A 16,674-nucleotide genomic window follows, 5' to 3' on the forward strand; every position below is an offset into this window, starting at 1 on the left:
AACGCTGCTCACTCTGTGGTGTTGGAGATTGCTGGTCTAGGAAGAATTGTACAGACATGCAGGAGCACCCATTTGAACAAGATGCTAAAAGGTGTGGGTTTGAGCTTGCTGAGATGCTGTCCCCAACCTGTTCCTCCAAAGATCCTCACCTCTAGACACTCAAAAGGTCACTCACCGATCTGAATGGACAACTGCCCCCGTCTTTGGGTCAATAACATGGACAATGACACCTCGGTGGCCCCAGCTCCTTTCAAAGTAATATCCACCTTCTTCCATGCCACCAGGATGAAGAGTCTTGTTTAAGAAAGTCCAGGACAGCTTTTTCTTTCCGTGGATCTCAAGGGTGCCACCTTTACTCACTCCAAGATACTTCTGTCCAAAGTAAGGGTTTGGCTGGCTGCCGTCATCCGCTCTAAAGCAGGAAGGGAGAAAAGGGACCAGGTTTGGGTTTGTATCTGAGTCAAGGAGCCTCTCTCCTTGTGCTGCTGTGACCCGAGGAGAGAAGTCTCATGATTCACAGTGCAATTCTTTCAGGCACTCCAAGAATCAGGAGCTTCCCGTGTTGTACAGAAAACAAGTTGTTTTAAAGAATAGTAGCAGCTACTGAAGACCAAGAGCAATCTGGAACACAACTTATACATGCTACATTCATTATATCCAGGCCAGAGGAGGCCTGGAGCCCAGACTGAATGCCACATCTGCATTTTTGAATCTTGGAGGCAGGCAAGACCCTAAACCAGAGCTAAGAGGTCTAGCAGTTGCTAAATATGAATTTAGCATCCTTGAAATTTTAAGAGATCCTGTACCCATCTGCAAGACATAAACATATTATCCTTTGGCTCACCACTTCCATACAGAAAGAAAGGATGTTTAGAGAGGAGAACTTTCAGACAAAAAGAGCTCCTCAGGTTTTAAGCCCATTCTGGAAAATCAGCTTGAGCGGTGGGAAGGTGCATGCTGATTCTCTGGCATGCCCAAACATCCCAGTGATCATATCCCAGTAGGAGAGAAAAAACCCCAGCCCTGCATCAATTTCTGTGGGCCATTTAAATTGTTTAAAAAGTTACTGAACTTTCCACAGAGCGCTGATGGTAAGTGTACCTGAGAACATGTAATTTTAAGGAACACTTTCATTCCCTGACGTGGAAGAGAGATGCCAGAAGGTTCTGAGGGAGTATTTCATCGTGCATACGTACCGCCCATATAAGATGATAACCACATTGGCTTGGTAAGGGCACAGCTCGCTGCCAATGTGTAACTCTCCATCATTTTCAATGAGTATATGTCTAGTACGCAGAATGATGGGCTGCACATCGTCTTTAATGACCAGTTTTCCTAAACAGAGAAGGTTAAGACATTTGCTTTATCACACAGCAGCTCATCAGAGGTTGTGGTGTCATTGTGCTAAACCCAGTGCTGGGTTCTCATCTCAGTTTTTGAAAAATTCTGTTCATACACCCCCAAAGCAGCTCTCAATACAAATCCTGAAAACATTGGTTTTTATTCAGTCAAATTCTCGAAAAATGCAATTAACATTTGCATGGAAGAGGACCCATTCAAAACTGAGACAGAAATTCAGAGTTAAGATGAATAAAAGCTATTCATGCCAGCAACACTATGGCCCTGTCACTGGAGACAAAGGGGCACAGAAGCATCTGCCCTGTCCTGAGGCCCTGGTAACACAACTACTGCAGTAAGATGTTATCAGGCCAATGGTTTAGTAAAAAAAGTATTTTTGAAGCAAATGGCAGAAGTAGAACTGATGATTACACTGAGCTACTTGTGTAAATTCTCGAGACAGGACAGAAAATGGACTGGTTACAATGGTCAAAGAACCTCAGCTCCTCAGCTGCCACCCAGCCCCCAACTGAGGTAAAGCTGTGTTTGCCCAGTAGCCACCCACTTCTCAGTAAGAAGCAGGAAGCTCTCCCAGCATGACCCACAGTGATTTAAACAGACCCAGTGGAGAGCAGATGCCACCCAGCCTTGCCAGCAACACATTTTACCTCCATCAGTGATGTGGATAGAGTGGACAGTGGCAGAAGAAGAGAGAAGCAGCTTCCTGCCACTGCGGATTTCAACGCGGTTTTCTTTGTTGTGACCTGGGTTCCAGATTTCTAGCTCGGGATCTCTGTCAGGACACGTGACAGCTGCTTCTGCTGGGTAGAGATGGAGAGTGAGGACAATCAGCGTTTGTTCGGTGTGAGACAGAAAGCTCTGCACCTGGGCACCTTTACAGTGTCATTCAGCATCCCCCCTCTTGGCTGACTCCCTGGAACACTGCAATACCTCAGTGCAGCAGAGTACACGTGGGTCACGACCAAAAGAAAACAAACAACAGCTTAAGCTGTTTGGTTTTCTGTTTTCTGGAAGCATGGAAAAACCCAATGCAAAGGGGATTGCAGTTTCTAGAAAACTACAGAGAAGGGACTTTAACTGAGCCCTTCCTGCAGTGGTGTTCAGCTCTGTCCATACCATCGAGACACAAAGCCCAGGGAAGGTGTGGATAAAAGGATAAAACTACTGCTACCTTTAAAAATGCCCCCAAAATACCCGCTTTGTTTAATATAAAGATGTTAAAATACGTTTGCATTATATATTTTCACTGGAGATAGAAAGAAGAAGAGAAAGTGTGTCTGGTTTTGTGAGCTTTTCCAGGCAGAAGCAATAAGGATTAATTCACTTTGGGATCACACACCTCCAGTTTCCACACACAAATTTGATGATGGGCTGCCATGATGTGTTAGTCTGAACAGCTCTCATACCACATCCAAGAGTCTCATGTTGCAACTATTTATTTAAGATAAAATATTTTCCTGATACAACCTCAGTTGATATGTGAGCCTCATGTTGTAGTCTAATCAACAAAACTGTGAGTGAGAGTCTCACGTGTGATGCATATTTTCTGAGGGTAGAACCCTTTCTAATCCTAGGAAGCTGAGGTCAGTGGAAGTTTGAACAATGAGCCCTTTGCCTTCAGAAAGGGCTGGGAGTTCTCACCAGCTTTCCAATTTTTATCCCTTAAAACAAAAACATCATGGAGAAAACTACAGAATCCACAAATCAGTGGCAATGAGCATGGGATAAACACCTTGATCTCAGCAGGGTTATGTCTCTGGACCTTGGTGTAGTAAACTTGGGTGGGTTTTGCCCCACAGATACTAATGCCTCCGGGTAATGGAAAGGACAATGATGTGAATCCATGCAAGGAAACATTTCCTGGTGCTGGTGCAGTTGACAGGCAGTTGTTTTGTGCTGCCACTGTGGAACTTGAAGGATATCTGTAATTCCACAGCAACAGAAACAAAATCCGTCCATCTGCATTCAGTTTCCTCTCACATTCCTCCACCAGCTTCACGTCTTAAGAAAACAATAGAATTGGACCAGCCATGGCCTTAAAGTCTCCAGACTTTAAGAGCCCCAATAAATAGCAGTTTTCAAGGTGAGCAAGGGATGTTCCATGTGGGCTGCAGAGACCTTGTCTCTCTGCAAGCTTTTCCCACATACATGAAGTAAATCAGAGAGGGCCAATAATCTACCAGCCAGCAAGTCAGATACAAAAAACATCCAAGACCTGATTTTGATACCTCTGTGCCAGCTGGAATTGTACTAGTAATGTCAGAGGCACTTTCTCCAATTTACAGTAATTGAGAAAAATAAGGAGGTGTTTCTGGGTTCCTACCAGAAGACACACAGAATTAATAAAAGCTAGAAAAGATAAATATTTCAGACAGGGAATGGGGCTTGCATTGCAAATAGATGTTCAAATATAACTGCAATACACACTGCCAACAATTAAAAAAAAAAAAAAAGAGCTGTTATTTCCCTGAGAATAAGGATAATACAAAAAATTTATCATGATTAGAAGTGATATAAAACCAAAAGAATCAATTCAAATGTAAAGGTATAATTTAGCAACCAGATGAGTTGGGCAGGATAAAAATCCTGTTCATTTTTCCATTTACTTGAATATGCTAGTATGCAAGGAGCTTCCTGCAGTCTTGAAAGATGACTTGTGCCCCCAAATTCATTATTTTGAAACAGAGAGGCAGGCAGTGAAGCCTAAGGGGAAATCAAGAGGAATTTACACTGGTATTTGGGATGACAAACAGCAAAAACCAACAAACCAAAAACAGAGAACCCAAATTCCCAATTTCATTACCCAATTTGTACCGGGAGCTTTGCACATCACCAGCATCTGCTGTGCCAATCACACCATCAGGCTGAGCATCTTCTGCCAGCTGGTCCAGTTACCTTGACAGCTTGATTATTACTTTCATTGTCATCTTTTAAATAAAAGTGCAAATTCTACCCAGCACAAGGAATTAACTGAATGTTTGCTTCTTGACCAAAGGGGCCTGAGCATGACAATGAGAGGTTGCTTCATGCAGCTGCAGTGTTTGGGGCAGGACATATGGTGTCTTTGTTTCAAACACATACAAACCTCCAAATTGGCTGTATATAGAATATGTAAATCAAGCTCCCCTTTCTCCCTTCCCAAAACTGCTCAGTAAGAGAGCTGCTTGGAAGAGACAAAACCCAAGGGACAGGGCTGTCCCAGCCCAGAGCTTTTTTGCTCTCCACATCTGGGCTTGAGGAATGCAGGAAAATGCTCGCCTTCACCTCCCTCAGCCACAGCTATTAGGACCTGAGGTTTCTTTTGCTATTTCTTTGTGGCAGTCTGTTGGGTTTGTGTTTGGTTTAAGAACATGTGGCAGAGTCTGAGGGATTGCTGAGGGTACTTTCACCTGCTCAGAAATTTCAGTCTTTGCCACTCCAGCTGCCCCTGACTGGGAATATTGGCACACCAGAAAACTGCTTTTCTCCTGTTTTTTCACTCAGTCCTTGACTCTTTTTATACAAGAGTGAAAAGCTGGTCAATTTAAACCTATTAAAAATAGCATTACAAACCATGGCAAGAAAACTTACCTGTGCTTACTGAAGAGACTACAAACAGAAAAAACCCCAAACTTCCAGCCAGGTACTTGGAGGTAGGTAGAGCCATTCTTCAGGATTTTCAATTCTCTGTATGGATAGCTGTGAAAAAAGAGTATCAAGAAAATGTCACTATTTGTTTTTTTTCTCCAGCTCATTCACTGCACCAAAAAAAAAAAAAAAAAAGAGGTTAAATCCTGCTTTATGCCAGACCACTTCCACTCCCATTCAGCTGGATGGCTGAAAACACCTTTGCACTGATTCAGGACCAGCCTGAACAGAGCGAGGAGCCATGGGCAGCTCCTCACCCTTTGTTTGGTTTAGGATAAACCCACTCGGGAATCCAAATAGACACTCAGCAAGCAGCCACCAGCTGTAACCAAAAACGCCTTAGGAATGTGGCATAAACACATCCAGTGTCAGGGCTCTCTAGGGCTGCATATTCACATGTGCTAGAAAGTAATGAAACACAACAGAGAAGGCGTTTGCAGAGTGACAAATTTTCACGGAGTAACCTCTCGGTGGCACCTCTCTCCCCCCGAAATACCCACGCATTTTTGGCAATGGTGTTTTGTGTAACCCCCAGATAAACCATGCTCACACTTCCATCCTGAAGCATGCAGTTTCTTAGATTTCAGATCTAAGAAAATATTGTCTATTTAGTGTGCCAGCTCAGAATTTTCTCGCAAAGCCAAAAGCTGCTTTTGAAACCAGTCTACCTAATGGTGTTTTTGTTTCTTCCGTAGCCAACCCCCAGCAAAAACAAACAAGCAGTGTCATGAAAGTCAAAGTTAGAATTAATGTGATTCTCTCTGGTCTCCAGTGATTGATTCTGCAGCTCTGCCCCGGGCTCATGGCAATTTATTGACATGTGTATTCACAGGGAGGCAAGGACACCCACTTCTGTATTCATAAGGCACTGTTTAAAATTCACATGTAGTCCTTGGTGTCTTTAGGTTTTATCATATAAGCCAGTGTCTGAGGAATATCAAAGACATTTATTTGTAGCTGTCATGTCACATCCCACTGATGAAACAGGATAAATGTATGGATCACACATCTTAGTTCAACACAAAACAAAAAGCATTGAAAAAGAATTCCAGGGTGCCCCAATTTCTCTAGGGCAAAAACACACGTTATTTTTCATGTCACTTGTTAATATAAGCTAAAAGAAAAAAAAAAAAAAGAAAAATAGAATGAAAGGAGCCAGGATTTAGTCTGGAGCACATTTTGCAGTGTATACATGCAAAACACATCTGTACTGTTCATAAAGGTGATACAGCTCGAAGTAAAATGATAGGTTCCAAACACATGTAATCCAATGATTGCATTTAAAATAGCATTAGGACCAGATTTTACAGGAAATATTTTGTCAGGGAAATGTTTGTTTGCTTTGGTACAGTGTATTTGACAGCCCTGAGCTCTGGAAAGAGCAGAGACTCAGGGCTTGGTAGAGTCTATCAGGTGCTGAAATGCTGTTACAGAGCAGTGGGAGAGAGGAATGCACTTAGCAACGCTATAACTTTGAATGATATACATTATCAGAGAGCAGTGCCGTCGCCATGGAATTTGTGCCAGATCCAGGCTGCACGTGTCTGACATTTTAACAGCATTAACCATCAACTTTGGACAAGCCAGAGCTCTTTTAAAGAAACATTATTAGAGGTACCCCCGAAGCACAGCAGTCACCATTAAAATGCCAAGATTTATTAGTGATTATTACACAGCCTGATCTGCAGACCCAGTCATTAGGCTCTGCTTTAACGATCGAGGAAGAACTAAACAAGAGGTAGTACCACAGGATGGTCATTGCAGATAAATCTTAGAGCGTGGGCACAATCGTGTGTTAGTGCTGCATAAAGCCAGATTCCAGCTGGAGAGGTTTTGGTCATGAAATACATTCAGATGATATAAGAGTTCACAAGAATAAAGAGAAGGGAATTGTTTCTTGGCAGTGATGGCATGCATTTTCTCTCCTATTGCTGAGTAGGTAGCAAAGGAATGTCTTTGTTCTGGCCCATTAAAAGCCCAGAGGATCATCTGTTCTGTCCAGCTCATGACCTTACCTCTGACACAAACCTGACAGCAAAGTGGTAGGAAACTACATCAAGAAATTTCTCAGCCTTTGCTTTCTTTAGAGCCAAGAACTGCACAGTACTTACCATCAGGTGGTGCAAAATGGCTTCTGGTTTTATATCCCCACTTACTCACCGGGGACAGCTTCCCTGATTGCATCCATCCATCTTCATCAGCAGAGATCAAAACAAGCAATCAGACACTGGGAAGACATGTCATTCTCAGAGGCATCAGCTGTGTGCCAGGGCTCCGATGTTTTCGCAGTGTCTGATCTGCCACAGTCCAAAGAATATCCTGCTTATTTTGTGACTGAGGTAGGGTGTTTGAGCCCGAGTTCATTGCAGTGTTAGTATTAACGGGCACTTGGGTTGGAAAGGCTGGGAGCCAAGAGGGCCAAGAGGATCCGACTCCTCTGATTCAGCTCTGACTAACACAGGTCTGGAAAAATGCTGCTTGGAGGATAATCTCAGGAATTTTCCTTCAAAACCTCTCAATTAGGCATCTTTCCCAAATACTGGGTGTAAGCAGTGGCATGCCTGATTTTACCATTCAATATAAGAGGAGGAAGAGACTCTCCTGGTCCCTGTGTGCTGCTGGAGCGGGCTCAGGAGCAGTTATCTCCTGCCAGGCAGCGCTTCCTTGACTCAGCGCTGGGAGCCGCGTGGGGATACAGCCGCACGCTGCATCCTTGAACGGGCGCCACGTGGCCGACTCCAGCTCTGATGTAACCACCAGTGTCAACAAATCTCCCTGCAGATTCGGGCACTCGGAGAGCACAAGGGCCATGCAAGCGGCCGCCTAAGCCTATCATCTCCAGCCTTCCTCAAATACCATCTGGGACTTGTCTCTTGGGCGAGAAAAGCTTTTATATCTAGCCATTAAAAGCTGCCTGGCAATGGCAAGTGGGACTCGTATCCTCGGATCTGGCAAGGCAGACTCTCTGAAATGATTCCCAGCTGCTGAACCTTTCCAAAAAGTGAACAATAGCAGCAGACAATGCTAAAAGTAGATGCAGGAAACCATTAGTCCTCAGCTGGCTGCTACCGCAGGTGTCAGCGGCGATGCTGTACTAGAAAGCAGACTGCAGAGAGGAATCCCTGACCACTGCCCTTCCCACAGCTTTAATCCTGGAGGCAACACACTGCAGACAATTCTGAGAACAAAACAGTGAAGAAATGCTCTGAGGAAGCTGGATTGTCACAGGCATCGTGGTGAGGTCACACAGACACCCTGAATCTGAAAGGTCAGAGAGGAGCTTTCCGGGGAGGTGCTACCAGAAAAACACAGAAAAACACACCTTGACTCACCCCCTTGCACAACTCTGGGCCAACCACCCAAACCTGGCAACAAATTTTTTAAAAGTTACTCCCAATATTGAGCATTTAAAAGTGCTTTTTAAGACTGGCTTGACTCTCTTTGGAGGATGTACCTTCAGCATCTGCTGGAGACAGCTCCTTTCAGTATGTCAAGCAGGGCATAATGGGATCATTCACAATCCATTAAAAATGAGGCAAGGACTGGAAAAAAGCAGCAACTACCTGATCTCTCCTGAAAAAGATGTCAAACAGGGGCAAGAAACCACGTGGCTTCTGTTGCTGCTACCTCCCAGAGAAAGAGACCACCAACCTGCATGGGAGCAAAGCGGGGATCCAGCAGCATCCCCAGAGAGCAGGGAAAGCTCACAGGGCAGAGGCACCTTTTAGCCTGATGGGGAGTGAACTCTCAGCAGACACTAAATTGCCCGGGTGCTTGGGATGACCTGTGGGTAGAATGTCTGTTCCCAGGGGCCCACCTCTGCCAAGGAGATGCTCTCAGAGACCCCAATGGGTCAGTGCCAGGGCCGTGGTGCACCTAGCCCAGACCCTCCCACAGCCACCGCTGATGCTGAGGTTGCAGCAGTTTGGTAGCGAGCTCTGAAGCCTTGCTGCATGTTTCCTCATGCATATGCAGGAAAGCCAACATCGATTTGGAAGCTGATCCTGAGAGAGGGAGGAGCTGTTAAATTAACGCCTCTGCTCCCTTCTTGCTGACATTGCATGGCAGCCAGTCCCCTCACCCTGCTCATGGAATTCGGTATTTTAGCCCCAGCTGGGAAGATGGATTTGAGGTGCACATTTGCTTTTCTGACCTGAGAACATGCCAGCCTTTGCTACAGTGACATTCCTGTGCAGAGGGGGTTTTCACACACCCAGCCGCAGGCACAGCTAAAGCCTTTAGAAAATAAACACACGAATTTCTGGGGATTGCTAATGGAAATGCTGTTCAGTCCCAGCTCATGGCAGCAGCGTAGCTGCCTCTGCTCCACATCTTTTTCTTGTGCTTGCCACCCACACATCAGCTGCTCATTTTTACTAGCAAGAAGAGGAGGATTAAACTCAGGAACAGACTTTAATTCTCAATGAATCAATACTGGATTCAAAAGCAACACTCTGACTGTTTTCTCAGTCAGCCTTGGTTTCTTATAAATTTATCTAATAACTTTCCCAACAAGAAGGTTATGCTCACATATTCTGTATAAACATCACTACAAGTTCCTTGGTTCCTGATGTCCATAAAAATAGATTCTGAATGAGGACCAGGAGTTAGAGGAAATTTTTACAAAGAATAAATTAAAGAAAATGAAGGTGTTTTCTAATTTGTTGTAACGTTGGCAAACTATTTTGAGACACAAATAAAAGGGGGGGGGGGGAGAGAGCTTTTTTAAAGCTGTACTTTTTTCAGAATTTACTTTTTCTTTTTTCTTTTTTTTTTTTTTTTTTTTTTTGTAGAGGCTTACAGACCTTGAAGAGGAAAGGAAGCAATTTTTGGCTCCGTTAAAACAAAATCATTTGCAATTCCCATCACTCCACCCATCCGAGGCTGACTGACTCCCAGTTTCACATGCTTTCGAAGTGCTCAGCATTTCACTGGATTAAACCCTCCTCCACAGCATGAAGTAGTGGGAAGCTGAGCCCCATTTGCTGAGCCTCAGGGTGCACTGACTCTGCTGTGCCTGCTGCCAGCCAAGCTCGTGCTTCCAGGGAATGCTAGAGCCACTGCAGAAATGCTCTGGGGATGACCAGAGTGGCTGTACACCCTGAATGCATGAGATGTGCTGGACACACCTGGATTAGCTGCAAGTCCACGAGGACACACACAGTTCCTGTGGACTCCAGCATGCGGGTGGATATCCTCAGGAAATCCCCAGGAGGAATAGGAATAGGGCAGCTTCCTTTAAACACAGCGTCCACGCAGCACTTACCCCACAGCGTCACACACACAGGCTCCTGGTGCATGCCAAGTTAGCAGCAGCCTTTGAAAACATCCCCTTGAATGTCCCAGCAGTCCCTGGAGGAACTGTATCCTCTGCAGACCATCCCTGGTTTGAGGGCTCTTTTCCCTCCCAAGGTAAGGAAAGTGAGTGCTGTGGCTGAAGAGGAACACAGCATCCTGAATCCTCTTCAAACCACTGCTTTTAACTACCCAAATAACTGCATCAGGATGTAAATATTTTTATTTTTGCTTTTGTGGTACTTCACTGTTTGCATCTGGCTCGCCACAACTCCACACCTTCCTCTCCAGGACATTTGCCATTTGCTCTCCTTCTGGGGCAGGAGGAGGAATAGAGATTTTTTCAGAGGTTTAGGCACATTCCTCTCCTTCCTTCACCAGGCTCTTCCCTTGCCAATTGTTTAGTCTCAGCCTGGGATTAGAGCTCTGCAAAGCTTTATTGTGGCCCAGGGTCTGGACATGTCACAGATTGTCTGAAAGAAGCTAAAAGCTTGCTCTGTAAGTACTTGTTCCAATGTTGAGCTTATGCTACGAGCCAAAAACATCTTGCTTTTTTCCCCCTGTACAGCATCAGAAATCATAACAATTAGGTATCAATAGGAGTTCATAAGGACTTCAGGGATCTCCCTAGAGGGTCAGTTCCAGCTGCTCAGGCTGTTGTACCAATTCTCATCCCCATGATGTCCCGTGCATCACAATTTACCTTACCTTTACTGAGCAGCATCAGTGATTTCTTCACACTTTCTGGCAAGCCAGAACCTCTTCCCCAGCCAAACCCAACTCACACCTCTCCCACCTGGTATGGGGATGGAGCCACGGTCTCCTTCTCTGCCTGTAAACCTTCCAGGTGTCCTCTCACCCCACATCCAAGGACCATGGGCAGAATGCATCTGGTGGAGGAAGTGTCCCATCCAAGGCGTTCAGTCCCCACTCAGAGGCACAATGTCAGCTGGCTGGCGCGTGGATGCCAGAGCAACTCACTCACCAGGGAGCAAAAGTCTGGCCAACAAAACACTAACCTTTCCCTGTAGCAACTTGTTTGGCCATTTCTGAGAATTCCAAAGAAACAACGGGACATTAGTTACAAAACCTTTACCTACCTGTTTGAACAGCCCATGTTGTTCAAGGACAGGGATAATCTGAAATCATCTGTCCTTTCACTGTAGCCACCAAGTAACATCATGTCAAACCAAAGTGACTTTTTCATCAGTTCAGGGTCACTTTGTGCTTAACTGCAGGCAGTGAGGTCACCAGTTGTTTCTCACTTTGCATGCAAAGCTCTATTTTTGTCTTTACTTCAAATAACTGGAGCATAAACATAAAGCAAAGAGAATTAGCCACTAATACTGACAATATTTCAGTCCTCAAAGGCAGCTGAAAGTCAATATGAGCATTGAAAGGAACACAAAACTTCACCCTAAGCAGCACATACTTTAGCCTGGGTTTTATTCCTGTATGTCTTTAATTAAATGTTCGCATCAGTTAGACAAACACCATTTGACTAGTCATTAGCTTCAGACAGAAACACATTTATAACTCCTTGTTGTGCCCTGTGCTCAGTTCAATTACAAGACACTGTCACCAGATCACTGCACACTGACAGATGTTGCTGAGTTCACCTAAGATGCCACAGCAGATGGACACTTTTTTTAAAAAAGCAGACATTAAGGGATAAAAAACAGGACTGAAGGGAGAATTCCCTACCTCTGCTTAAGTTCATATTTCCCTGGAATTGCTAAATTTCCACGCCAAATTTCATTTGCAGTCCCACGGTTACCAGAGAACAGCTCTTGCCTTTAAAACTTACCTTCAATGCCAAATCACAGATATATTGAAACATTTCCCCTGGGGTAGGGCAGCCCACAGGCTGCTCCTGTTCCACTCTGTAAGGCACTGGTTGAAAAATAAAGCTCTGCCACAGAGGATAAAATGAGAATATATTTATTGGTTATAAAATATACAAGTGAACACCATCAGTTTGGTACAATCTCGTAAGAACAGCAGGTTTGGTGGTGGTGCTGGGCTCTGCCTGGCTGGCACTCCCCAGCAGTGCTAACCCCGGGGTGCCCCAGCCTTTGCAGGGATGTGCTCCAAGCAGGTCTGAGAAAATGCAAATTTTAGTGGCTCAACAGCATTAGCTGGATATTGATATTCTTTCAGCTTCAAGAGAAGCAGCTTTCTGGTAACTAGCATGATTAAGGACTTTAATCCAGGATGGGTTGGCTTGTCCTTTACAGCCAAGCATGGCAAAACTCCCTGAAAAACAGACACAAGGAGAGAAGTGACCCTCTGGGTGTGGTAGCTCACTTACCAGCAGCACAGCACAGGTCCCTCTGCACATCATGGACATTTCTTAGCTCTTCTTTTCTTCCCTGAATTAAAATAACAGAACATATAGGAGAGAGACAGGGTGATGGAAGTGGGAATGAGCCTTGCTGAAGCCATAAACTTGCTGCATCATGGACCTGCTGGTATTTCAACAAGCTAAGCCAGGTACCCAGATGTCAGTTAGCAGGAACATTGTTTTACTCTATTTTTAAATAAGACTGGTACTTTTTCATATTTGACTACCTGAAAATGGTTAGACACTTTGAATCCTTCTTTTATTACTTTACATATGTTTCTTCCTGTTATGCCTAAACTATCCCCCGTGTCAACTCTGCTCTGGTCCTCTGCTGTCCCAAAGTACAAAGACATTATATATTCTTCCATTTTAATAATAATGGCTTGTGTTTATATTATGCTTTTCATTGCAAAGACTCCCAAGGCTATTTGCAGCTGGTTGGATCGAGACTATTCCTGTAAACACTTCTAATTTAAATAAGGTTTTACAAAACCAGGAAACAAGACCCTAAATCCTGATCCCGCTGGGGTCAAGAGGATTGGGGTTTTTTTGCATTATCCCTGGCAGAAGCAGCGTGTGCTTGGCAGAAATGCTCCAGCCTGCCCTGAAACGCAGCCCCCCCAGCACGGAGCAGTCCTGGAGCTGTGAAGTCAAATAATCCAAATACCTGAACCAGCAGGAGGAAGCTCATGGAGCAGAACATAATTACCCAGACTGGAAATCAGGGCAGACACATGGGTGAGCACCCTTGCCCTCAGGAAAAGCAAAACAGGGGCAGCCTGTGATCAGCCAGCAGCAGCTGAGTGCCACTGCCAGTCTCCAGCATCCCACCGAAGTGGCAGGGTGAGGACAGGACCCTCAGCCAGCGTGTCCCTAGGAGAATGCTGGCCCTGCCTGCTGCTTTTTGTGCCCCTGGAGCAGTCAGGGCAGGAGGCTGAGCCAAGCTCCCAAAACAGCCAAGAGGATGGTACAGGTGTTGCAGGGAACAAAGTTTGGCAAAACAAACAAAAAAAAGAAGAAGATTCCTTTTTAATCAAAAAATTCCTTTCAAAAGTATTCCAGGCTTTGATGAAAGAATGAAACAATGAAGTTTCAGGACAAAAACAGAAAAGAAAACCTTAAATTTTTGCTTTTCAAAGGATGAAAGAAGAAGCAGCTTCTCAGGAATCAAACACGCACAGAAATGGAATCACTGCCTCTGCTGTAAAGACTGTGTTGTCCTCCCCTGGAATGGTCACAGCAATGAGCTTTGAAACTTCAACCCGAAATTGATATGAATTTCAGAAAAGCAGTAGGCAAAAAGTCCCCAATGCCCTAAAACCTGCTCCCCCTCCTTCCCCCCCAAAAATAAGAAACTGGAATTACAGCCAATTTTCCATCTGATCTCTGCTTGTGGGCCTGAAATCTGAATATTTTCTTGATTTCCTTATCACTCACATTACTCATCCAAACCTGGACTCAATAGCCCCTAGCTTTCCAGTAGGAAACATGGATCCAGCATGGATTTTCTGGACCAGTGATACCAATGGATTTCTTGCAGCAATACCAGGTAAAATTGTAATAAGGACTCTCCCAAACTGTTGCTTTCACTGTCCTGCTATCCAAAAAAATAAACAGTTCCTATTTCATTGCAGACTGTTTTCCTTTTCATCAACTTTTCAGGCTATGATTGTTTTTCCTCACAAAGCAGTGGAACTTTAGAGATGGAATCTTTATCAAATGATTCTCTTTTTTTTTTTTTGGTTTTTTTTTTTTTTTTTGTTAGAAAAAACAAGCTTCCTCTAGGATGAAAAGTTTGCAGCATGCAACTTCTCACTGTCAAACTGGGGTCAAAATCCTGAAATAACTCTACTATTTCTCAGCATCCCTAAGCCAAGAGGTTTTCACACTGACATTTGCAGCAGGAAATATATTGATAAGCAGTGTATACGTGAATGTGGATTTTTGCTTTGGAGACACACCAGTAATTCTGCTGCATTTTCCAACCTAATAAAAAGCCAAAGAAACATGAAAAACCATAAAAAGCCAAAGAAACATGATAGAATAAATATATTTACCTCCCTTGTGGAAGATAATAGGCTTTACCTGGCAAAAACAGACATTTCAGAGCTGCCCATCAAGTCTGTGATATTTCTAGAGCACACAAGAACAAGTGATCTGAAAAGGAGAACAGTAATTACTGCATGATTGCAAAATGCTTCATTAAGAATCTTCAAAACCTTTAAGTTCCAATTCAGAAAAGTATGCATGAGCTTGCCTGACTTTAAGAACGTGTTTAAATCCCCTAGTAATAATTCCGGAGTGTTCAAATCTTTGTCATGAGCTGCTCAGAAATATCTTGGACTGAAAGTCTTTTCTGGTTACTTGACCTGCTTCTACCAGCAGCCAAGAATATATCTATCCATCTCTGTTGTTCCATGTTTATATGGCAACACATAAAACCACAAAGAATGTGGGACAGACACAAACAGAGATGGTCCAGACCATTGCCAGGACCCACACAAGGTAGGAGAGCCAGCAGGCAGGCAGGACGAGTCATTGGCTCACCCGAGAAAAGTCCCACTGGAAAATCTGGCACACCTATGGTTTTCATCTGTCACAAGAGGCAAAAACAATCGGTAAGAATAAACAGAAGTGGACTTGTTTCCATTTTGGAAAACTGAATCACTGGCTGCCAGGAAGTGGCTGGACACTGGCACGGGCGCATAGGATTGCGAGTGTCATTGCAGGGACCTTATCTACTCCATGCTGGGAAACCACTGGTTTGTTTAGAAGAAATTGTTAGTTTTCTAGAAAACCTCTTTCTGTCTGCCCTAATCTGTACAATCCTGGGGGAGAGATGCTACTTCTCTTGTCTGGCTGATGCTTGGGATTTGTACATGTTTAATCTGTGTCAGATTTCTTCAGAGCACAGGAATGGTTATGAAATGAATTAATTTTACTTTCTTTGTCTATCAGCCACAGGTTACTACACTAAGTGGAGTCTCAGCAGTTTTCTTACCTCTCCTTTATGGATGTTTGAACACACTCAGTTTTTGCATGGGCAGTGTTTTCACTGCTAACTGTGCCAAAGTTCTGCCTACCCACAACTGCTCCTGAACAAGCATCCAGCACCACAAAGAATATCCCAGTGCTGGTGAACAGGAAAACACTTTTATCTGCAACAAAAAAACCAGACATAGGTTGTATGGAGGCAGGCTGAGGAGCCTTAGACTATGATCCTGCTCCTCCAGAAGGGAGTTACAAGCAAGGAAAACATCTACATTTTTTAAATGGCTGTAATTTTAAGTCTGTCATTAGTACAAGATGAAGTGACATCATCGATTGTTGGTCAGTGGAAGGAGGAAGCAAAACCCCTTCTCAAAGGGGTACAAAACCATGAGCAATGAGGTCATGAGCATCTTCTGTGGATTAGTAAGACACATTTAGGAAGCCAAGAATCCTGAGAGCAAAATGCTTAGTTCAGCCTTAATACAGTTTCCTTTCATGTGGGGAAATGACCGTCACTGGGCAAAGCGGATTTGACCATGGAGCAAGGGAGAGGTGCTGAGACAGCACATGGGGGAATAGAGGTGACATGTGCACTTTTTTTGTTTTCCCTGCAAACCTAGACGTTCAAACCAACTATTCCTTCTCGGAAGGCCTCTCCCAGTGCCTCAAAGAAGTTGTAGCAGAAGTGCCTCCTGCTCTTCTCCTTTCCTACAGCAAGAAGTCCTTCCCCAGGTTACACACCTCAAGATGTGCCACAGTATTTACTTTCAGAAAGCCAAAAGCTCTCTGAGGAACCTGCCACTGATGTCTTCTCCCAGCATCCTGGGGGACAGCCCATCCTGAGAGAACAGAACCTGCACCAAGGAGAGCAATGGCATAGCAAGGTCAAGCTGTCAGAACACCGAACCCAGGATACACAAGACTGCAATATATGTGGTTTTCCAAAGCCTATACACACCAGGAAGTTCACATCCCATCAGTCTGAGACATGTATGTCTCCAGGGAATATAAGACCAGACTGGATGTGGGAGCCAAGTGTTAAAAAGTGGCTTCTGCAA

At 44.3% G+C, this 16,674-nt stretch overlaps 1 protein-coding gene across 8 annotated transcripts in view; it reads right to left on the reverse strand.

The window, feature by feature from the left end:
• Nucleotides 1–16,674, reverse strand: part of LOC121670061 (cell migration inducing hyaluronidase 1) — a 105,005-nt gene that overhangs the window by 45,239 nt on the left and 43,092 nt on the right. For 5 of the 8 annotated variants that reach the window (XM_042039808.1, XM_042039813.1, XM_042039810.1 and 2 more), the window contains 6 exons: nt 14,711–14,782; nt 12,593–12,653; nt 4,930–5,037; nt 2,007–2,159; nt 1,197–1,335; nt 176–412 (listed from right to left, as the gene is read on the reverse strand). In XM_042039808.1, coding sequence (XP_041895742.1) covers nt 176–412; nt 1,197–1,335; nt 2,007–2,159; nt 4,930–5,005 — 605 coding nt within the window. In that variant the 5' untranslated portion in view covers nt 5,006–5,037; nt 12,593–12,653; nt 14,711–14,782. Of the gene's footprint in view, nt 1–175; nt 413–1,196; nt 1,336–2,006; nt 2,160–4,929; nt 5,038–12,592; nt 12,654–14,710; nt 14,783–15,172; nt 15,621–16,674 lie in introns of those variants that run through there. The other 3 variants (XM_042039814.1, XM_042039815.1, XM_042039809.1) reach the window with 3 other exon arrangements.

The sequence above is a fragment of the Corvus kubaryi genome, unplaced genomic scaffold (genome assembly GCF_017639235.1).
Source record: "Corvus kubaryi isolate FWS band 111438036 unplaced genomic scaffold, C.kubaryi_AGA036_p1.0 37394, whole genome shotgun sequence".
NCBI classification, from domain to species: domain Eukaryota; kingdom Metazoa; phylum Chordata; class Aves; order Passeriformes; family Corvidae; genus Corvus; species Corvus kubaryi.